The sequence below is a fragment of the Amphibalanus amphitrite genome, unplaced genomic scaffold (genome assembly GCF_019059575.1).
Source record: "Amphibalanus amphitrite isolate SeventyFive unplaced genomic scaffold, NRLGWU_Aamphi_draft 000036F_arrow, whole genome shotgun sequence".
NCBI lineage: Eukaryota > Metazoa > Arthropoda > Thecostraca > Balanomorpha > Balanidae > Amphibalanus > Amphibalanus amphitrite.
In genome coordinates this window covers 591,939-615,089 of record NW_024881532.1, presented here as the reverse complement: position 1 = coordinate 615,089, position 23,151 = coordinate 591,939, and the positions used below count along the sequence as shown (strand labels likewise).

Genomic DNA, 23,151 nt, shown 5'->3' with positions numbered 1-23,151 from the left:
GTGGGAGAGGATGAACGGTGATACCTACCGAGTCGCCAACAGCTAACGTTAGGTAGACTAGCCCGCAACACCTACAGACATTGCGGCGCAGCCTATATTTCTGGTAACGCCAGTTACCAGTGAATGGGGACGGAAAGTAGACAGTTTTGGATTTCGTTCGTGATTTCTGAACGACATTCCTCACGCTGGACTTGTCCAATGTTTATTAGGGTGCATGAGGGAGGATGGCAGATGGCAAATGAGAGGCCAAAAAAATACCGCCATTCAATTAAAAAAGCATCAATTAGGGCTAGGTTTACTATCAAAATCACATTGATGCGCACTGAACAGTGAGCCTTTCCTACAATTGACGAGACCCCAGAGCTAGACATTGGGAGGCGAATTCCGAAGGCCTCCGTCGAGCACTCAGAAGGCCCATCAGTGCGGCACTCAAGAGCCTCTGCCACGTCACTACGCCTCTGCTCCGTTCTTAAAAGGCTCGAACACGTACTCAGACGGTCTCTATTAAAGGGACCCTCCCACCTTCAAAAAAGTTGATGAATTGGCACGAAAGTGATGTCGCTCGGTTCAGAAAGAGCTAAAACGAATATCTACCAAATTTCATCGAAAAATATTCACCGGTTTTCAAGATATTAGACTTTTACTTTTGTTTACTTTTTGGGATCTCCGCTGTTCCTAGCGACTTTATTTGAAAGTGCGGCATTTGTTGCGCGCAAAGCAGCATATACCACCGCGTGCTACCAAACGTTTTAGTAAAAGATTTAAAAATCGTTAGATCTCCGCTGACGTCACAAATTCTAAGGGGGCATACCAATGCACTAGCCCCTTAAAATCCGAAAACTGCAAGTTTGAAATTCCATATCTCCGAATTAAAGCATTTGTCGATGTTGTGAGTGCCCAAACCGGTATTTGCAGGCCATGGCCACCAATTTGGCTATCTCAACTCAAAACTAATGTTAAGGTGGGAGTGTCCCTTTAAGTGTTCAGTGAATAGTGATCCCCTTGATAGTTCAGGGTCCCCTAATGCCCTCACGAGCGGAATGTCCCTCGGAAGATTAAGGGAGTAACTCGATAAATCGCGAGGCACATCGTATGGAGGACACCTATCACGCGCTCAAGGACCGCTGAGAGCTCAGAATGCCGCCGGTAGCTAACAGAGCCCTCATTAGCTCAGAGGATCCTTGGTAGAGAGCCCTCAGAGAGCCCTCCGTAGCTCAGAAGGCCATCGACAGCTGAGAGCCCTCAGTTGCTCAGAGGACCCAGTACGCGCTCGAGGGCGTCTCGGTCGCTCAGATGGTCTCTGTTAAGTGCTCAGAAGGCTCTGCCACATGCTCAGGGGTGAGGGGTCTGCTGTCAAGGGCTCAAGGGATTTTTGACTCAATAGTTCAGATGCCACTGGCCTTGAAAGCTCAGGAGGCTTTCAATATCTAAGATAGTCCGATGGTAGCTTAGGGGGCACCTCAAAGTCTTGAAAACACCTCAAGTAGCTCAGCTGGGCCACCAGTAGCTCAGGAGAGCAACAGGTACAGTTAGCACTCACTTAGCTCACTACCTCAGATGGTCCCTATTATTCTTTTTTTCCTTACCAGAGACTCATGAGGCTCAGCATCAGCCACTCATCCATAGGCCATATTTCAAGTGTTGTAGGGACCCCTCAATAGCTTAGGGGCCATTTGTGGCTCAGGAGGCATTGCTGCATGCCCAATGGTCCCTTGGTACCTCAGAGGGGTGTTCACGGGCACCGCACACTGCTGCGTGCGGTGTGTGCGGTACGTCCAGCAGGCGTGGGGGTAGGGGATGGGTAGGCGGCTCTGACGTCACGGCTGCGTGCGGTGGACGGTCCGCTGTGGCTAGTCCCGACCGGCCACAGCGATCGCTGTGTGCGGTGACGCAAGGCTGACGTAGGGACGCAGTGGGCGGAGCTTGGAGGCTGTGTGCGGTCCAACCGCACACAGGGCCCGTGAACAGCCCTCAGAGGCCCTTTGACAGAAACCCAGGGGAGCTTTTTGTCACAGTGTGGGAATCAGTCCATTATTGTTGATATCATTCCCCTTATGGGATTAAATCAGCAAGTATGTGGTGAAGGCCAAAACATCAATGCGAGGTAACAAAAAGAAATAACTCAGATCACAGCTCAGACCACTTTACTTTCAGACAGCTCCTTTGATATGGAAGCAAAAAAGAAAACTGTGGCTTAGGGCCAGCTGTTGGCCCTATTGTCCCTCACATATGAAATATCCAGCAGTGGTTTGTGACCCCTTAACAACTGTGAAATGATGCTTTTAAAGTATTTTAGAATCTAGCATTTTAACAGGTAGGTAGGTAAGTATCACTATAAAATGTGTGATCATTGGACAGCTCTTGTTCAGGCAAGTGTGGTGGCATCATAGGTGTGAACAGTTATCCCCCTAAAAAAAAAATATGAACAATTGAGAAACATGGCAATATAGATACCTAGGCATCAATAGACATAGCAAGCATGCAGTTGCATATGTTACTACAAGATGACAAAATTAGCAATGGCAAAGATAAAATTTTAGGAAAAATATCCTCTTGTATTTAAGCTTAAATGAAATTAACATTTATTCATATTACATCAATCAGCTATGGTTAATGAAATGACTTGATAATGCTGAGCATACCAATGTAGGTAATTAAATCTAAGTTGAAATATAAATGGTCTATATATCGAACCAAACCATCTATAACTCACCTTGATCCATCGTCCTGTTCATCCAGAGATCCCTTTACAGACTTTTGGGATGTTGGGGTATCCGTCTTAGACTCCTGTGTTTCTTTCTCCTTGTCCGAGTGCTCTGAATGCTGCTCATTGGCAGCATTTTCTTGATTGTCGGGCACCTTCTTTGACAGCCCGCCCAACCAGCTGCTCATCTGATTTGTTACATTGGAGAACATATCTGTGCAGCTAGTTTATTTTCAAATGCACAAATCAATACGCTTTTCAATTAATTAAGAATTTGTGGCCTAAAAGGCCAACTGTAATGTGAATTGGAATCCGGATCTCGAGTCGCTGATCACTTTTGTCAGGTCACAAACCGAAGAGTTTCGGCTTCCAAAATGGCAATGCCAGGCTCAACCGACCAAGCAGGACAAGAGAAGCAAGTGAACTGAGAGCCAAACAGCACTCTTCATTCGCGCTGCACCGACGAATACACTCACAGCCCAAGACCACCGAAACACGACCACACGCAAGACCACACGCATACGCAATCAAAACAAATATGGCGAAATCCCAGCTGATTGTCAGCATTCAGTGGTTTTCAACTGTGTTTATATGGTTCAATAAACTTAATTATGTTTTCATCGAATTACATCAAAAAGGCAGTAAGTAGCAGAAATGATTATGTTCACTAAAAATATGTATAAATTAGGTGAGTTAGAGGAAATTCAAGAAAATACTTTTATGAAAGCCCCCGAAATTAAAAAAGTTTGAGAACCTCTAAAACTCACTCTACTTCAACGAAGCTCGGTAGAAAGAAGCCTCGACCAATCAGAGCAGAAATTTTGCCTGCTAGCTGCCAGTAGAAGTCACACGATTTGAGAAAGGTAAATTTCTTACACAGTTTTATGCGGCTTTTGTCACGCAAATGTTTCATAATCTGCGCAAATAAATACACTGGCGAGTTCCACACTGTGGAGCCTTGCGTGCTGTTTGTTTAGGTTCGTTTGCTCGTTCCCTTGTAATTTTGTTCCTCATTTATATTATAAAAAAAAAACTTTTGCTTCTGAATATTAAACTGCAGCCATTGATGTATCATACTGACAAACGTAGGTACCTACCTGGTCTCTAGTAAATTTACATACGTCAGCATGCCGCTAACTTAAATCCTTTTATGACCTGACTAGTTACAAAAAAAAGAAAAAGAATAGCATTAATTTGTACTGAGCCATTGAATAGAAATGTACAAAATTTGTTCTCTGTGGCCTAGTTTGGCTTAGTGGATAAGGAGTCTGAATTGAAACTTTTGACAAGTTTGCGGTCAGGGAGCTCCAGTCCTACCTATGACTCGCATCTTTGTTCAGCCTTTTTCCATATATTCAAGACTTCAAGACTTCAATTGGCAGCTGACAAGAAAGGGCTATGCTAGACCTGGGAGAACAGTTTCATCATTTATCTGTGATATGTTTAACTGAAATTAACATTAGAAATGGTGAACCAGGTGCTGACAAGGTCTGGTGGTGGACGGTGGACGTGGTTCCGTGGTGTCAGTGTCAATCGCAATGAGCTCCACTTGTTGAGGCACCTTATCGTGTAATGGTTGAATTTGAAAGTTGAATTTGAGTTGGGCCCAAATTCCAAAAACCACCGAATCTTCCATTCAGGCAAAACTTATTTAGAAAAACTGTGTTAGGTTGTGCTCACCTTAAGCTTATTATGTGTTGATTGTCCCTAATTTTTATAGCCTAGGTACCTATCAAATCCATTGAGCCATTTTTGTTGCCCATCAGTTATGGTAGGTACCTAATTGGTGGATTTTTGTGGATTGCCTATATTAATTTTCAAGCAAATTACTTTACCTTGTTTTACTTAGCTACCTACCTGCCAATAGTTGAGAAGCATGCAATACAATGAGTGTTTGATTTTGAATACATAAAAATTACATTCCCAAATCCCAATGCCTTACTTTTTTGCTGATTCTGAACCTTAAGACCAGGATTGTGCTATTGTATTGAAATTACTTAACTCAATGATTTATTTTCAGCTGAAAAGACAAACTAGAAGCAATCATGGCTATTGCAGCTGTTAAAGGAAAGCTGATGGCAGTTATTGGCGATGAGGTGGGTGATAAGTTTTTTATAAGCCAAGAGAAAGTTTGTATAAGCCCACACCATGCCATTTGAATTTGAATGTTTGTCTCATGTTGTGATCTACATATTGTACATATGCTGATTAGTCCCTGCTAGAAATACTAATTAGTTGGTATGGTAACTTCATGGTCAGTCTTACTCCAAAGAATGCAAAAAATGTTCCTAAGCAAATTAGGAAATGACTATGGTGATTGGTGGGCTGTGGTAGATTACCTACATAAATTTGGAAGCAACTCACTTATCCATGTGTACCTAACTACCTTCTAGGTTTCCTACAACAGGCAGAAGGGACTTTTGCTCCCAAGTCACCCCTGACAACTATAGGAAGTGCATGAGCATTGAGCAGTTAGAACAGAGGGGGGGGTATACTTGCTCAGCAGTCAGGGAGTGGGCCCACACCATGCTCTCGCTTTTTCTGTGTTGACTCGAGCATGACCTTGCATTAACCACACAGTTTACTAAAGTCTCCAGCTGGCTCATTTTTTACTAATCGAAATATGGTCCAAGCTGATGTGTGGAAGGGTCGGATAGTACCGGTAGGTAATGCATTGCTGATGACACCGTGTACCTACCACCCGACCTTGCCTTCTTTCAGTCCATGGGACAAAGTCCAGTTTTGATAACATTGCAACGCTCAAGTAGATGCGGGCATGGTCTTCCCGGGTGCACCGCGACTTTCTCCCGAAAGTTGCCAGCTGGAATATTGAATTTTCCCCGACCCCTACTGTCCGATCGCGCAATTCTGGCTTGAATCCATCGCACCATTCTGGCTTGAATCGGGAGACTGGATGTCAAAGGTTGGCTTGGTTGATAAGTGGCTACTTATTTTGGAAGTGGGTGCCTGGAAACGGCTTCTTTCAGCTGCGTTTTCATCGCGATTATGGAAGCATCGCGGTAGTTATGATGGTTTACCAGGACCCCATATATGGTAGTGCATACTGCACAGTGTTCTAAAATTGGATTTCGGTTGGGTGTGCTGATGAAAAAAAATCCTACGATGAGAAAAAAGAAAGTAAATAACTGAACTATTTTTGAAAAAATGTTGTAGGTAATGCTAATTTTTATGTCCACTGATAAACCAGGATTTCATGTCAGGATCTTGACAGGGTGTGAAACAAAAGGATGTGGGTCCATCAACTGTCAAGTGACATGTAAACTGGCTGTTCGAATACATGAAACCTTTTTCAGAGATGAAGTAAAGTCAGTCATTCATATTTTAGGGATGAAAATATTTTCCCCATCAGGTGTGAGTTGCCACCAAAAAGTCTGAAAAATGGTACACTGATACTGCATGGTGCAAGAACCTTATATGTAACGACATGTTTGTGTTCTCAGGATACCTGCGTTGGTTTTCTTCTTGGTGGCATTGGAGAAATGAACAAGTCAAGAAAACCAAATTTTATGGTAGTCAACAAAGGTGAGTCAAAGTCTAAAGATCACATTTTCACCTTTACACAAGTATGCCAAGGAACGAAGACCAAGACATTTATTGAACAGATGCTAGGCGTGGTGGTTGATATACCTATGCATCTGTTAACATTATTTTGTAATTCTTATTACGTTTATCAACACCAAGTATATAAGTTTAGGTTATTAGATGTAGTCTGTTGCCCAGTGCCCTTCAATTCAATGTGGGCCGTTTTTTTCAGAAACTCCCCTCAACGAGATAGAGGATGCATTCAAGAAGTTTGTCACCCGTGACGACATCGACATTATTCTGATCAACCAGATTGTAAGTGCGGACGGACGCTCTCCTCGCTCACGAACTTGTTCCTTGGAGATGTGTGTGTGTTTTTATTGTAATTAGGAGTGTGCTTGAAAAGCGTTAAAATTTCAACGCTGCGTCCTTTTATCCTGCATACGTTGCGGCGCATCGATAGTGCAGTAGGCCCTTCTCATCAGTGGCGATGACCCACAACTAGTTCCAATGACCGAGGATGAGGTGCTGGAGCTGTCGCCTTTCTCCACCGTTGTTGCTCCGTGCTTTACCTGACTCGTTCGCTGTGTCACGTGACCCCGCAGATTGCCGAGCAGATCCGTCACGTGATCGACGGTCACAGCAGCGCGCTGCCGGCGGTGCTGGAGATTCCCTCGAAGGACTCGCCGTACGACCCGACCAAGGACTCGATTCTGCGACGGGCTAAGGTCAGTGACCCGGACAGTCGCCCGCTGGGCTGCGGTGGGGTAAAGGCCGCGCCAGACACTCTCCGCCTGGGATAGATACGTTTGTTTATTGTAATATTTAACTCCAATATAATTATGTATGTTTAACACTAACGGTAATATTTTGAGGTGTGATATCAAACTTGGGAGGCTGCTATTTCATATTTCCGTCCTATTTTCACAGCAGTTTCTTGGTAACCCATTGGCTTATTTGTATTACAATTCACACCGAAGAGCCATATCAATATCTACCCCATGTGCAGTTGTCGAGTCGCTCGTTCGTTCTCACGCTCAGGACCTGCTCTGACAAGGTGTTCCGTTACTTTCGTTCGCAGGGTATGTTCAGCGCCGAGGATTTCAGATAAGTGGTCGATATGGAGCGTGCATTGGACACGTACCGATGGCACTCTCGTCAGCCCTCCCTCGCTGGTGTCCGCGTGTGTGTGTGGGAGAGAGAGTGCGCTGATCGCCGATTGTGTCGTTCGCATCATTCCAGGACACTTATTTAGTAAATTTGAGCTGCCGTTGGCTGATGTCGATATATGTAAATAGTGTGTGCTATAGATTCTGTGGCGTGTGGTCTCCGGTTGATGTCTTATGTGGAATGATGTAGATGCAAGAATTGGAGGCGATTTTTGGCACGACACGCTAATAATGATACACTGAATGACTTGTTAGCTGCGAGTATTGAAGATTTAGGAACAGATATATGTACGTGAATATGACTTCAGTAAATATATACCACTGAATGTAAATGAGCTCAAAGGTGAGTGATGTTCTTAGAAACGTGAAGTTGTGTCTGTTATATTTGCAGTACCTATCCAGCCAGACGTTCCTTCACCTCTAACTTAAATTAGCGATACTTGAACATAAAATCGTAGAAACGCAAACATAACAAAAACGTCTACAAAGCATGTATTTATTAATGAATCACAGTGTAGTGCGCACACGGCAGAGTGCACCGCGGCGCGACAATGGTGCGCTCTGGCCGATGCACAGTGGGTGCACTTCATCGCAGCACTGCGCTGTCTTTACTCGCAGCTGGTCATTGGCACAGGCAGTACAGGTCGTCTTACACGCGGTACTGGTGGGCGGGGACGCTGTGGGACCATGTGAGGGGTGGATGGAGCACGGGGTACCCTATGCAGGCGTGAATGGTGTTTGATCAGTAGGCGGTGATTCGATGTTTGCGTTCAATGACCCTGTGGAATGAGTGGACATGACTATTTTATAGAGTTCACTCGCTAGTTTCTCGGTCGCGATTTGATCGCGATTGTGGGGTTCCGTGGCGATGCTTATGGGTACAAAACACGCAAGTTGGCCTACCCTCCGCCTACAATACTCCGGGCGTTGGCTGCTTGCGACTTACATGGGTAGTGTCGCAACTGCAAGATATCACATACTTTTACACGTCCCGTAACTGCATGCCCCTTTCTGTCGCGTCCTCTGAACATTGACCCAGCGTGTGCGACGGAGTATTCACACCACTACCCGGTATCTACATGGGGACTTCGGCGAGTGAAAATAGCCACGGCGCCAGCAGTGCCACGCTCCCCCCTGACGACCCTCTCTGGGTAGCCACTGTCGCTCTATCAGATGTCGCTAGTGTATCAGCAGGAACGTCAAATGGCTCGACGTTTTTCAACCGATCTTGCAGTGTGTTTCGCACACTGTCGAAGTTATACTGGAATCTGTCGGTTTCTGATGTTGTTGGCTCCTCAGATGGCCTTTGGTTCGGTTTTCTTTCTACCTCTATCTCATTTATGTTCTCTCCGATGTTCAGCCTTCGCGTCAGGCCGAGCTCCCTGCGATTGGCCGGAGGCGCAGAGCTCTCCCTGTCCTCCCCCTCGTCCAGCACGCCGTAGCTCTCTGTGGTGGAGGGCAGGCGGCTCTCGGTGGTCGGCGGAGGCGGCTCGTCAGAGAGGGGCAGCAGGTTCATCGGCGGCAGGCGCGGCGGCGCCGTGGTGGGCGGCTCCGGACCGTACTCGTCTATTTCCGGCAGGGAGAACGCGCCCAGGATGCTGTTTGGGAGCTCTGGTGATGACAGAGGAGGCTGGAGGAAGGAGGTGTCGGCGGTGGACTGAGGTGGCTCCTCGGAGAGATAGTTGGAGCTGTCCGGTTCCTCCTCTGGGAGGTAGCTCTTTCTCGCTGAGGACGGAGGACTATCCTCCAGCGTTGGCTCCGGCAGATAGCTACCTCTGTCGGCAGGAGGAGCAGCATCGGACGCATCTGTGGGAAGATATGCATCCTTCTCTGAAGGATTCTCTCCGGATCCCTCTAGAGACACCCTTCGTCCTTTCCCCTCATCCTTGTTAGACTGCTGCTTTGACTCGGGCAAATAGCCTTCCTCTCTAAGCCGGGATCCGTATGCTTGGTTCTTTCTCTTATCGCCCTCTCTCCTCTTCGAGAGAACGTCCTGACGACTGCTGGTGAAGGCAGGTGGTTTTACGGCAGGCTCCACCGAAGGTCTGTCTTCAGTCGCCGGTCGTTCGCTTGGCTCCGTCTCCTTCGCAACAAATCTTGGCACCTCCACGAAGAGAGTGTTCAGGAGGAGCGTGTTTCCTACTCGGATATTCGAAGTAGTATCAAACTTCTGTTTGGCACCATCAGGCTTGACGGCCTTCAGTCGGGCCTGTGACTGACTGCCGAGCTGACCGTCCGGTATTGAGCTGATACGGGCCAGGCGGTCGGTGCTGCCACCTGGCCGGCGGTTGGTGCTGCCACCTAGCCGGCCGCCGACGAAGACGTCCGTGTGGAACGGCTCGTCGCTGCCGATCCGACTGTTGAGCGAGTAGAAGTCCCGAGAGGACGGACAGTCGACGTTGGTGCTCCAGTCGCAGACAAATACCTGAACACAGACAACGGGGATTTGACAACATCAGTCCAATTCGTGGTCAAAATGGTGCGAATGGCGATTTGCGGCGATCCTTCATAACTTGTACACGGCACTCAACTCTTCTGGAGCTAATAGCGTTTATAATACAAGTGTTCGTTTCATTCTTCTCTTAAAATATAGTTGAGTGGGATCCTACCCACCGTTCCGTGCTTCTATCCTCAGGATACTGAAATCCTTATCCTCCACGCCGCAACCCCCCTCCGGGCTGGACAGGCAACTTTATCTCATGCGGGCTGCTCCCTTGGAGCGGCACCGCTGCTCCCGAGGGAGCGCACCCCGTAGCCGGGTGCAGTGAGTGCCTTGGGGCTGGGTGGCCTGTCCTCTGGACGGGCTCAGCCCCGGCGACTCACTAGGGTGCCTGCCCAGACCAATGTCTCCCCCTATATCATATCATCCTCCCGGCTCTGAAATGGTCTCATTGGACCGAAAGGGCCTAACCCAACAAAACAAAAAACAAAAACAAAAACGATCCTACCCAAAATGATAAGTTTACCCACCCTTTGGTTGAAGGCCGTTCCGCCAGGACAGATGAATGAGTCCTTCCGGCTGCCCTGGCAGACGTGGAAAATCTGAAACACACCGACACTTGTTATACTTCTGTTTCAACGATCAACCGCTGCTCATCGTCATCGGTCACTTCCGAACTCAGGGTAAAACCAATCTCCTACTTACAATGACATCGCATCTGAAGCGTGCCATTCACTGCTCAGCATGCCGTTCAGCGGAGAAACTGCAAGGGGGTAATCACAACACGACATTTATACGCGCATTAACGGTCCAATAACACTCAAATCGCGCCGTGGGCATACAAGTACAGGTCCGTTGGAAGGCCGGTCAGAGAGTCTGCGACCGAGCTAACAGCTAATATCTTGGTCGGTGTCACGGTCGCCGGGCTGTTTAGCGAACTCCTGCTGAGAGAGGCTGCCAATACAGTCATTGGGATGCAGCCGCCGAGACAGTCAGAGAGAGAAAGAGAGAGAGGGGGAGAGCAGCGGAGGAAGAAAGAGAACCGAGGCATGGAAGAAGAAACAGAGCGAGGGAGAAGCGGAGAGGGAGCGAGCGAGACCTGTTGCTGTTGATTTATGATGACAAATAATATTCCCCGCGGAAATATCCGTGCTTTGATCTCGATCTTGTCTACAAACAGCTCGCCTCACTCACCTGACATTGCGTCTCCATATCGGCGTAGTATCCCGGGCCGACCAGGTCACAGGAGAATGACGTCTTCGGCACCGACTGGTAGGTCACCAGCGGCTCTGAGGTCACAGAGGGAGACGGTCAGGCCGGCGAGTGGTGACTGGTGGTTATAGAGTCAGCAATCACAGGAACAGGTCAGCTGTCTAAATTGACTAGCTGAATAACTGACCTCAAGAAGTGAGGTCAGTTGCCGTTGGTGTCGTTGCAGTTGAATTGTTTTTACAACTAATGTTTTGCCAGAAAGTAGAAACAATGAAAGGAAGATAAACAAGTCTATGGTGTGCTGTTGCCGTTGGAGTATTGAATGGATGGCAAATACGAGAGGTCATCCCAATAAAGTCGATGTTTTGTCAACCGCTAATAATTAAGTGACTGCGCAGAGGTAAGCAGCAGAGGGACACCATTGTCGAGGCTCTGACCCATGACCTGTGCCCTCGACCTCTGACCCACAAAGAGCGTGCTAACGGTGCCGCAGGCATCCCCCCTCCCGCTCGAGCCCTGTCCGCCACCCACCGGAAAACAGCCAAATGGGGAGGTGTTTTTATCAGGCGCCGGCCCCTCCGATGACGAGAGATGAACGGCTATTACGGCGATAAAATCGCTGCTCACGCCAATTAGGCCTGGAATGCGCAGCCTCTTCGCACTTGAAGATACATCGCCACTGTGTAAACAAATCAGGAAGTCCTTGGTGAATGGTCTTGTCATCGTTTTGGTCCGATGCAGTGTTTTGTTCGAACACTGATCGTTTGCTGTTTATGGCTTGCGGTCTGCCTGAGAGACTAATGTTGCGGGAGCTGAACACACCGGATCCGAACGTCACTCTATTTGCAGTTTAGGGAGCACAAGCGCGTACCGCTCCACACGTCCCTCCGATCCCGTCTCCCGGGCCGCCGCCCGCCCAGCCAGGGCCAGCCGCCGACCCCGCCCCAGGGCCACGCGGCAGGGGCGGCGCCGGGCGCGGCCAGCCGGGGAGGCGCCACGGGCGGCGCCAGGCGTGCCACAACGGGCGGCCACAGCCGCCCGTAACACCCCTCCCCCACATGAGCACGAGTCATCCCACGAGCACGAGTGACCCCCCGCATGACAACCACACCAAAAACAGCCTCAACAAAACACAACAACAACAAAAACGACAACTTCGAATCATACATTCATACACACCGTCCCGAGCGCCCTCACACATGCCGCCTAGCGTCGGCCGCGCCTGAGCCACCCCGGCAGGTAGTCCATCAGTCGCCGGTAGCCGGCGGCGCTGAGGTGGACCCCGTCAGCCGAGAAGAACCTGCCGTCCATCTTAAAGCGCCGTTTCCTCCCCTCCCGCCGGCAGAGGCGTCGGCCGAGCGCGACGAAAGTGGAGTCGGTCTCGCGGCACAGTTCGCACAGCGCCCGTTCGAGCCAGAAGGCCGGGGTGGACTCCCACACTCTGCCACCGTCGCGGGCCGGCCGCGGCGTCACGCCGAGGATGGTCACGGCGCAACCAAGGCTACGGGTGTCGATGATGGTCTCCTTCAGCCGCCCCAGCGTCGCCACCACCGTGACCGGGTCGAAGGCGGCCCCCCTTGGGTAAACGTCATTACCGCCCAGCCATAAGATGACTTGGAGGTCCGTCAGCTCCCCTTTCCCACAGACCCACGCCCTTACTTCGGTCGCGCTTGACCGCAGCCAGCGGCTCAGAGTCAGCCCGGGGACCGCGCACACGGACAGGCGCCGAGGGGGGTCACACCGGAAGTCCGCCCCGCTCAGCATAGAATCTCCTATTAAGAGCACGGCGGACCCCGGCGGACCAGCCTCCGGCGAACCGCCGGACCCCTCAGCGATGTCCCCCAAGCCAAAGTCCGTGTCGATCGGGTCGCCCAGAATCTCGCCCAATATGTCGGCACCGTCGACCCCGACTGAAGCCCCCGCCAGGATGGCGGCGGCCGGAGATACCGGCTCGCCCAGAATTTCGCCCAATATGTCGGCACCGTCGACCGCGACTGAAACCTCCGCCAGGATGGCGGCGGTCGGAGATACGGGTGGTCGTCCGCCGCCCTCCTCGCCGTCTCCCGGGCGTCTCCTGTCAGGAGACGGGAACGATTCTCCATCTGGCTGCGTCCCCCACATGGCTTCACCCGCGGCACCACCATCCGCGGGTGGGACCTCCACCACCACCTCCACCAGGTCCGAGTCCGACGGCGCCGGCGACGACCACAGTGCGGAGGACGGCATCTCCGTCACCACCTCAGTCAGCTCCGCGTCCTGCTGCACGATCAGCGGCAGCCCGGCGTCCGCGGAAGGCATACCACCTCCCGAGAGCCCTCTGAGGAGACCCTGAAGCTGTTCCTCCAGTCGCTCGCGCTCGGCCCTTTCCTCGGCAACAGCCGTCCAGAGGCTGTCTAGCTCCAGCCGCGTAGGGTCCATCTGAAACTTAAAAATACAATCACCTTTTGGTTCACGAGCACTTCTTAGCAGCACAAGTCAATATCTGCCCACCCACCCTACTTGATGTAACAGGGTCTTCCACTACTTTCGGTTTCGATCAGGAGGGACCAAATTTGATTTCCCGCCTGAAACCTTTGACACACATCCTGACCTAGTCACATAATAGACCGGTCACGCTCCTGTTCTGCCGCAAAACCGGATCGAGAAGACACATCGGTCGAGGTGGGTCAGCGCTGGAAGCGACTAACACCGGATCCGAACGTCACTCTATTTGCAGTTTAGGGAGCACAAGCGCGTACCGCTCCACACGTCCCTCCGATCCCGTCTCCCGGGCCGCCGCCCGCCCAGCCAGGGCCAGCCGCCGACCCCGCCCCAGGGCCACGCGGCAGGGGCGGCGCCGGGCGCGGCCAGCCGGGGAGGCGCCACGGGCGGCGCCAGGCGTGCCACAACGGGCGGCCACAGCCGCCCGTAACACTAATACTATTCCGAACGTAACCGTTTAAAGGTCTCTTATTACCACAAAGCTTGACCATGCCAGCCATAGCAGTTATATTGAAGCCGAACGACGGGCTAAATGCCTTTGTTTGTATGTGAACAATTTAACACCTACGCCACAATCGTGACCATGGATGAGCATAAATCGACCCCCAATCACTCTGATTGTCCACTCTACCCGAGTGTTTACTTGACAACTGACAGGACCGAGAAGTGGCACTTGTGACGTGAAAGAAAGACGAGAATGTTCAGAGGTGCAGCGCCGTTAGAGGAGCCGTCCTCTCGAAATGTAGGTAATGCCATTCCTTTACGTCATTGCATGTTTGTCAGCACTTGCGGCCAAGCTTGCGGCGGGAAGCGATGAAAAAGAAGAATGGAATATTGCCGGCGGAATTATTACCGGAGACAAATTCTGATGCCGTGTTTATGCCGAAGATTACTCACTGGAAGTCATTAAGTTAGTCGTCTGTCTCAAAAAGTGCAGTAGAGGGCTTCAAAAGGGCTCTATAGGCTGACCTTCAAGGGTTATTCATCATATGTTTGCATGCAGGCGCACCCGAAGTAACGAGTCGAATTTATTCAACGAATCATGGAGTTCATCCAGGCCTGAGGCAGAGGCTTCTACCATTAGCAATTAAGGTAGCAATTAAGCGACAAGCGTTGTTTAACATCATGACCATGTAAGAAGGCAAACGTTACTCCAATTATACACGCATCTCGTCGGCTCTGATGGAATGGGAGTTTCATATAGGAAAGCAATGGTAACATGAAGTACAATTTTATATTCTAGATTTGTCTCTAATTTTGCACCCATTCTAAGCCTCACTTAAATAATATAATGAATTACAGGGCGACCGGCCACGGAGCTTATGCGATCGAAAGTAATCCACGGCGCATGAAAAACGGTAGTGTCGAAACTTCTCTAGGCTGTCTGGGGAGCATGGTTTCGTCTATGTTAATGCATTTCTAGCGACCGACACTTACACCTCAGCTGGACCAAGATGAACTGATCAGAAACGACTACGTAATCGGGAGGGACAGGTCAAGGTTGGCTGTTCCTGTCACGACTGGACTGTCGCCGATCGTTGGGTCTTGATGGTTCACCTCATTTTCCCTATACATCCACATTTCACACTTAGCCACAGCTCTTGGTAGTCGTCTCATGGGATTTCTCTTTAATTTTTTTCAACAGCTAGTAAAATTGCAGGCCTGGCAAACCCCTACGTATAACTGATTTGGATTCAGGCTTCAGCATCCCTAAGAGAAGGAACTAAAGAGGCAACTAAGAGCAAACATACTTAATCATTGCCATTGTGAAATGCATAATCCCTAATGATATGCCTACATTATGCTGTTAGGAGCTAAAAGGCGTAGCATCCTTTTCTCCTGATACTTGATAGGGCTATAAATTCAAGCCACTCCAGTTTAGAGTTGGCAATGCGTTTAATCCATACCTTCGTGGGCCTTGTGCAATCTTCTATTACTTGGCAATATTGATTGACGGTTGAATACATATTTTAATCAAATAGTCCGAATATCACAATCGCGGTCAGGCTTCAATGAAATCCTGACAAAACACCCAAGCAAAGAGTTTTCTAAAATACCAACCCTTTTCATTAATATATTTTGTCACGTCCACTGTCGAGCCGAGTTACATTCACATCGTCGACGTATGGAGATTCTGAAGTACGCTCTTTAGAAGTAGTTCGGCCTTGACTTCTGTTTTCTTGTAACTTATCTGTATTTATGTTTCGGCGTATAGATTTTTTCTGGCCGCTTTCCATCGAAAAGACGTTCCCTAAGCAGACCACGACTGACTCTGGCGAAAAGGAACTCGCCACTTGTACACCGATTGCGAAATGAAAACTGGGCCTGCGTCTGGAGGATCCTTACGAAAACTCTTCTGTCTGTCTGGCGCTCGTTCCGAATAACTGCCCGAGCTGCCGAGACCCGGAGCCATGGGAATCTGCCTCTCGCCGGGGGCGGTGACGACATCCCCGCCCACTCATCCAGCCATCTCCCCGCCGTGTCGGTCGCCAGGAGCCCCGCGGTGTCATCCCGCGTCCTCTGTCACTCTCACATCTCCTCCCGCGACTGTCGTCAAGGATGGACGAATTGGAGCCGAGACACACCCATCCCGGCCACTCAGAGGGGCTGGCAGACCGGGTCAACACTCACCTTGACTGCTCAGCTGACGTTTCACCTGGAACAGAGGAGCTCAGGTCAGAGGTCAGAGATGACGTGTGATCACCGACCAGAAACCGGCGGCATTGGGGAGGGACAGGCAGCTAGCGGGGCAGTGCGAAATACAGATTGTTATAAAATATAAGCTTCGCATGTATCCTGTTTGTCATTTTATGACTTAGATCAACGACTAGGTATTGTTGAGTGAAGATGTTGGATAAATGGGGATAGAAAGGTATTTGAAAAATGTATTTTTCCGTCTTTGGAGAAACCTACACATTTGTAAAGGCTTATCATTCTTGCATTCGCTTACGCACATATTTACACAGATGTTACAACCATTCGATTGGTGTGCTAAGTTTATCTGACGTCCGTCGTAATAGCTGACAAATGCGCTGCAAACGCATGCTTTACAACCGGCAGCAATAGCACCAAGAAAAATGTATCCTTCGCCGTTACTCAGTCCCGTAAATTCCACCACCTGTGGGAAATGTGTGCGGTATTGTTTTCTGACCGCCAGACAGCGTGGTCGTAATCTTGTTCTAACGTTTGAGGAGCATCTGCTTCGAAGATCGTATCAGATTTTTGGTAGCTCGTGATAAAACGGTTTCTTGAAATTCAGAATGGATGTCGTGATCAATTAAATGCAGATAGGTGTTTTCACGCCTTGAATAGGTTCCCATATATCAATTGACAGAAGAATTTAATCGTTAGGAATTGGTGAAATAGCAATGTATAAATAGAATTAGTAATATGAATTATCGATAGGTATTATTTTTGATATATAACGCTACAATTTTCTATAAAAATGATCAATGAACCGCACTTTGATGAAACACTTTTTCTAAGTTGATAAAACTTCTGCCAACCTTGGTAGATCTCCTGAAGTTGTGTTTACCAGTTTCTCACCTATATAACCCTTTTCCAATGCTTTAAGGTCCGACCAATAACATTCGACAAGATTGTATGAATGTACCGACAGTCCGACACCTCATCTGCATGGGAACATCATTCCGGTAAATGATGACTAATACCACCGGAGGATGAGGTAGAAAGGCGACCCACCCCCTCCCCCGCCCCAAGGTCGGGAGCTCATCAAACGTCGCCGGCCCATCACGGTCGGTGGGTCAGCGGGCCGGGCCGCGGTGGCCCCCGGTCAGCGGGCCGCGGTGGCTCGGTCAACAGAGCCAAGGACCGCGCGGCCGCCAGCGAGACCCAATGCACCGGGTGGAAGACTGACGACTGTGGACAGGAGGCTGTGGACAGGAAAATATGGAAAGGCATTGTGGTCAGGGGGGAATGGAGATGGATACGGGACTGTGGACATGGGACTGTGGATACCAGCCTATTGGACACAGGACTGGTCACAGGACTGTGGACTATGGACACAGGACTGGTCACAGGACTGTGGACTATGGACACAGGACTGGTCACAGGACTGTGGACTATGGACACAGGATTGTGGACTGTGGGCGTGAGACAGTGGACATGGGACTGTGGATACGAGACTGTGGATACGGGCACTGTAGACACGGAACTGTGGATGCGGGACAATGGACACGTGGACTGTGGACAGGGTATTGTGGATATGAGAACTGTGGATATAAGGACTGTGGAGATGGGTCTGTGGACAGGGGACTGTGGATACAGGTCACTGTGGGCAGGAGGCGACTACAGCGGCGGCAGTCGGGACACGAGACTATGAGCGAAGGTCAGCTATAGAAAAAAAAAACTAACGAGAGTACTATCAATTGATATCCTAATTGATTTGAAGAATCGAAAACAAATTGTGATGCATCATGATCATTCATCACATTAACATTCCTATTGGGATTTAACAAAGGGGCTTGTGTCAATGACGTGGAGGGTTTATCGATGCCATTAACCCGATAGGATGACGTTAAACCTTTGGCACATCGTCACCATGCCCCTGGAGTTAGGTGGCATCAGGCAGCAGGGGTGGAAAGGTGCTTAGCAATGGTTAGATAAAAGCATTAGATTAGATTATTACATCAATGGATTTATTGAAATTGGCATTATGCTTCATAAGCCTACATAAAGTGTCAATAATCCTTTTTCCAATTTTCAAGACTTGAACGTCATGACCACGGCATTGGATAACCCAGTAGAATCAACACCACATATGTACATCATCCATCATTTTACAAGACTCGGAGCGCTAACATCAAGCTATGTATGGAATGTGCGACCTGTCAAATTTGACTTCCATCAACATGCGCGGGCTTCAGTTATGAAGAATGATCGCAATAAGCGATACGATGGTTTTGTCGTCACACTCGTACGTGCCTCAACCAAATAGCACAAAACAAGCCCTGTGTGGAGATAGACGGCAAAACATCGGTCACGTGAGAGCCTCAGTCACTAAAGGCACTCGACTCGCGTCTCTGTGTGTCCGACTGCATGGCGCGAGCCCGATGACCATAAAGTTGTGACCTCAGTTTTTACCTCTCATCGTGTGTGCCAGCTCAGGCAGTCAAGCGGTTAGACTGTGGATATAATATAATTTATGATGTAAGTTCAGTCAGTGCTGTAGAATTGCGCTCGGAGTGATCTAGAGGAGCCGTGTGAACTGCAATAGCAATGCAGAATGGATCATGCTTTGGGAAAACAATGGAAAACGCGCCTCAGCTGCATCAAGATAGGGCTTGCAAAATACATAAAACCGCCTTTTTTCAAAATGAGCGATTGAACATTCTGCACGCTATTTCTGTAACACTCCTAGCATATGAACCATGATCATGTCCACCGTTTATTTGTGCTCAATCCGTCCCTCGAATTCTGAGGGGCCCTCGCCTGCCGTCGGCGGCCGCGAAGTCTCAGCTCAGTGCCAGCGTCGGTCGCTGGAGGTCAAGACCAGCCACCGTCACCAGTTTCGCAAACAGCTAACTCAGGACCGCTGTCAGGGTAGCTCCACGGTCGGGCGGGGCGCACAATGCGCCATTGTGACAATAGCGGCGCGCGTGCGACAGGGCACAGGTCACCACTGACGGTCATAATCAGCGGTCATTAGGCAAACTGCCGCCGCGCCCAGGAAAACGGAGACAGACTGACTGGCTGACGGGCAAACAGGCAGACAGACAGACAGACAGACAGACAGACAGACAGACAATCAGACAAACACAGACTTCTGGTGGCCGGTGGCGAGACAGAATCCGTCTGCATCTCCCATTCCTCCCAAATCGTGACTATCTGATGATGTTATTCGCGTGCGCTGTCAGACTGAGCTGTCAGCCTGCCCCGGTGTCCGTTTATAACTCAGTCTGAGTCTGTCCGTCAGCTCTCGTAATCCGTACGCCGAGAACAGCAACTTGACGGTGTAGCGGGACGGACAAACCTGGCCCTGCCCGGTCGGGTAAGGCGTGACGGGCTCACCGTGCTCTCCGAGGGGATCATCCCACACAGTTGCAGATGTTGAATAACAGGCGGTGGCAGCGACTGGCGAGGGATGGGCAAGGATGCCGGTGAAGACATAAGTCGCTGGTCTTGAACTTGGATTAGACCGTTAGATCGGTAGGACGCGAGTGGGTAGATTGACAGGCTGGTGCCGAGGGAGGTGCATTTTAATCGACTGATTAAACAGAGGTATTCGGCGTGTTATGACTATGGAGATGGTCAATTAAGGGACGGCACTCCAAACACCTGTGGTTTGGGTTGTTACACCGACTCTATCAAAAGATTTAGATTTTAATATTTAGAAAGGTGTTTGGAAATGTGCATTGCACTCACTACCTGCGTACCTAACCAATGTCACCAGACTATATGTCGTGGTACTTATCTCTCCCTGGAGCCAGAAGCGCGCTGGGGACAATGGGACAGCAAATGGGCAGGTTCAGCCGCGCTGCCAAGCCGTTTTCCATGTGTGGCAAGTGTGAGTGACGGCCCCGCACCGCCCCCTGACCCACGCTCGCTGCCTCGGTCAAGGATTTGGGTCGCCAGACACTGGCTCATGCATGCTTTTCTGCAAACGTTTACTATGCAAAACATTGTGACCTTTGCTTACTTGTAAACTTGGGGGAGACCGGAGACGGGTGCTTCCTGCGAGAAAATTGGGCAGCTAAAAAGGCTCTATCAGATAAGACAGCAGATGTTAATACGATGAGACATTGTAGTCGTCGAACTATCAGACCAAACTGTCTAAAAGATACCACTTCGTTCATATGAACATAGGACATTCCCATAGCTCTCACGCCATCAATCAGACGCTGATGGATGACGGTCATTTCATGTTAACACTCTTTGTTCGCGAAAATTACAATGGTTAAAAAAAGAACCACAAACCAGCTGACACGACGACCCATGGAGTCTACCTATGGAGTCGACTAAATCACTGGCTGTTTCTCAAGCACCTGCCGCCTTATCCTTACGGCACTAAACCGCTCCCCACCCGATTCGGGAGCATGTTACACAAAATACACATGGCCCGGCGCCGCGGGGGCACGGATTAATGTTGCCCCACCAGCAATGGTCATAAGTCACGCGTGCACTTCGCTCGGATTATGAGCCTAACGCAACCGGTTCGTGTTCGAGGCACGTGCAAAAATATTTGGAAAAACTCGGTGCGTCGGTCAGAGGTGGGTCGTTTCGGCGGTCGTCTGCACCGTTCGATACGGATGGATGTCGGAACTGCAGAGTGCGCGTGACCGTTTCAGACATGACCGGTCGTAATTCAGTGCGCTTGGCACGCCGGCGGGGATCTAATGCGTGCGTATGCGGCTCCAATAATGGAGCATTGAGAAAACTGCGAATATCGGGCGGTGTTATAGTGACATCACTTCAGAGCGATCGCGGTCCTCAGCGGGGACTTACCGGATGGACAGAGAGCTTATACACGATTGAAGGACAGGGCCAGGGCTGCGGCATAGTGCTACATTAAAGAAATACCCTAGGTATGAAAGAAATGACACGATTATCCGACTTCACAGTAAATCCCCTTGAGACCTCCACCTTATTCCGGAATAAATTTATAGATAATGGTTTGCTCTTGCCCTTGTCAATTAGAGTCTCTGGAAGCTGACATCCTGACGTTGGCAGGCCAGTGAATTTTGTAGAAGCATAACCATGTATTTTAATAAGGCTTGAGCATTGCTAGTAAATCACTGCCTTGCGCATGCCGCTGATGTCGGGATCAAATTTACAGCTCATTTGTTCGGCTATTTTGAATTTGGTCATCAGACGTTGCTTACTATAGATAAGCCCAACACTAGCTCACAGCATGAGCTCGGTTGTTCGGCTTTGTACGTCTACCGCAGGTAGCCACATGTCATGGTGCAGACATTGCTGAGCGTGCCGAAGTGCCATCACGTTTCACGACACTTCTTGTCATGTGAGGCCGGCCAGTGCACGCGGTCGCACGGCGCGTGTGTAGTGCCACGGGTCACCAGGGGTCGCGTCTCCCGCGGAGGGGCGTTGAAGCCCGTCGAGCTACTGGTTGTAGATCAAGCGCTACATGGGTATGTGTCGCAACTCGCCACCACCTGACCACCCTGCAGCGAAAGATGTTGTGGTGACAGACATACACAGGCGGCTCACTGCAGCTGTTAACGCTGGCCATTACTGACGGATGAGGGAGTAGCACCAGCCAGCCATTTGGGGATGAGCCCGCTTAGTCCATACCAGCGTCTTCGCGGGGTTAGGTTACAGATGCTACCCGTCCGACAGGAGTTGCAATTTTGTTTCGGCTGTTGCAAGTTACAATATTTCTTTTTTAAAGCAGCCACGAGGTCACAGGACAAGACAGGGGTGATGAAAACACAAATTTGTGCGCGAGCTGTGTCAGGATTTTGAAGAATGCAAGAAACAAGACTGACCAGCCCACGGATCATCCATCCAAATAACATGATACGAAAATATGTGGACCATGAAACATGAAAGGGTGCTTACTGCTTATACTTCGTCGAGGATCAACAATTAACCCTCGCCCGCACATGGGGGGGGGGGGTTGCCATCCCCCCCCAGGTAGTCTTTCTGCTCTGCACTCAACATTTTTAGAGCTAGAAGGCTGATTTTTCGTATAGCTGCTCCTCTATCCTTTCTTGGTGTCCACTGAAAATTTCAAGTTTCTGTGATTTTTGGTTTCGGAGATATGACCTTGTTTTTCAGGTCATGTCATGACCCAAATGGCCAATTCTCAACATCTTGCGTTTGCCATGGGCCTTGTGAGCTTTTGACACCCTGATTTCGGCCTTTTTTGCCAGTCTTACCTCCCACCTATCATGGAACATGTTGTTCGACGATGTACAGGGGGGGCATTCCACGATAGATCGTACCAGGCCCGTCACCCTCATCTCTCAGATTTTAATGAAAATCGGTCCTAGGGGTAATCATAGGCCCCAAAGACGCCTGGCAAAATATCAAACTTCTCAGATCAAAACTTTTTGAGTTATATTGCATTACATTTTTTTAACTTCGGTTTGTAACGGTGAGTTTGATGGCCTATAACTCAAAAACGGGTTAAACAACCAACAAACAGTAAACAACACTAAGCTTGCGATGAATCAAAAATTAATATTACTATCTAAAAATTCCAAAGAAATTTTTTCATTGTTGAGCAAAAATCTTAATCTTTTTTCATTTGCCTCTAATGACTTTCGGGACCAAATTTTTTTACATTTTTATTTCTTCAAAAGAAACTTCATGTCATTGCAAATCGACATGCAAAAAATTAGAAAGGTGTTCTTTCTATAAATTCCTCATTTTCCCGAAAACAAAATGGGTTTCGGAGGGGTTGATACGACCCCAGCACGCCGTTTCGCTTATGATAGAGCTAGAGTCTCGCGGAAAAAACGAGCGTGTGTGCCGTTACAAGTCGCAGCGACTGGTACCCGATTTTAAGGTCTCAGGTTAACCGGTAGCGTCTGAAGTCAGGTCAAGTGACTGAAGTTACGGGTTCGGTTTTTAGTAAATAACTTCGCAAAAAATGGCTGCAGAGCCGCGATTTTGGCATC

The 23,151-nt window shown here is 49.3% G+C and overlaps 3 protein-coding genes across 5 annotated transcripts in view; 1 reads left to right on the top strand and 2 right to left on the bottom strand.

Annotated features, from left to right (window-relative positions):
* The window catches only part of LOC122371768 (synapse-associated protein of 47 kDa-like), a 56,623-nt gene extending 53,149 nt beyond the window's left edge, over positions 1–3,474 (bottom strand). Inside the window, exon 1 of one of the 2 annotated variants that reach the window (XM_043348449.1) lies at positions 2,714–3,474. In XM_043348449.1, coding sequence (XP_043204384.1) covers positions 2,714–2,916 — 203 coding nt within the window. In that variant the 5' untranslated portion in view covers positions 2,917–3,474. The remainder of the gene's footprint in view (positions 1–2,713) is intronic. The other variant, XM_043348441.1, reaches the window with a different exon arrangement.
* A 113-nt stretch (positions 3,475–3,587) lies between these two features.
* LOC122371779 (V-type proton ATPase subunit F-like) lies at positions 3,588–7,748 on the top strand. Of its 2 annotated transcripts, none has more exons than XM_043348462.1 (6): positions 3,588–3,681; positions 4,725–4,800; positions 6,166–6,247; positions 6,480–6,562; positions 6,853–6,975; positions 7,329–7,748. In XM_043348462.1, exons 2-6 carry the CDS (start codon positions 4,750–4,752, stop codon positions 7,356–7,358), a joined length of 369 nt encoding a protein of 122 aa, XP_043204397.1. In that variant the 5' UTR covers positions 3,588–3,681; positions 4,725–4,749; the 3' UTR covers positions 7,359–7,748. The 2 variants fall into 2 exon arrangements, with proteins under 2 accessions (XP_043204397.1, XP_043204408.1); XM_043348473.1 differs by having other exon boundaries at positions 3,628–3,789.
* A 144-nt stretch (positions 7,749–7,892) lies between these two features.
* LOC122371764 overlaps positions 7,893–23,151 on the bottom strand; it is a 28,831-nt gene continuing 13,572 nt past the window's right edge. The window contains exons 4-7 of the mRNA XM_043348426.1: positions 16,181–16,205; positions 11,051–11,145; positions 10,387–10,458; positions 7,893–9,841 (exon numbers count right to left, since the gene is read on the bottom strand). Of these exons, the coding sequence (XP_043204361.1) occupies positions 8,492–9,841; positions 10,387–10,458; positions 11,051–11,145; positions 16,181–16,205 (1,542 nt within the window). The 3' untranslated portion in view covers positions 7,893–8,491. The remainder of the gene's footprint in view (positions 9,842–10,386; positions 10,459–11,050; positions 11,146–16,180; positions 16,206–23,151) is intronic.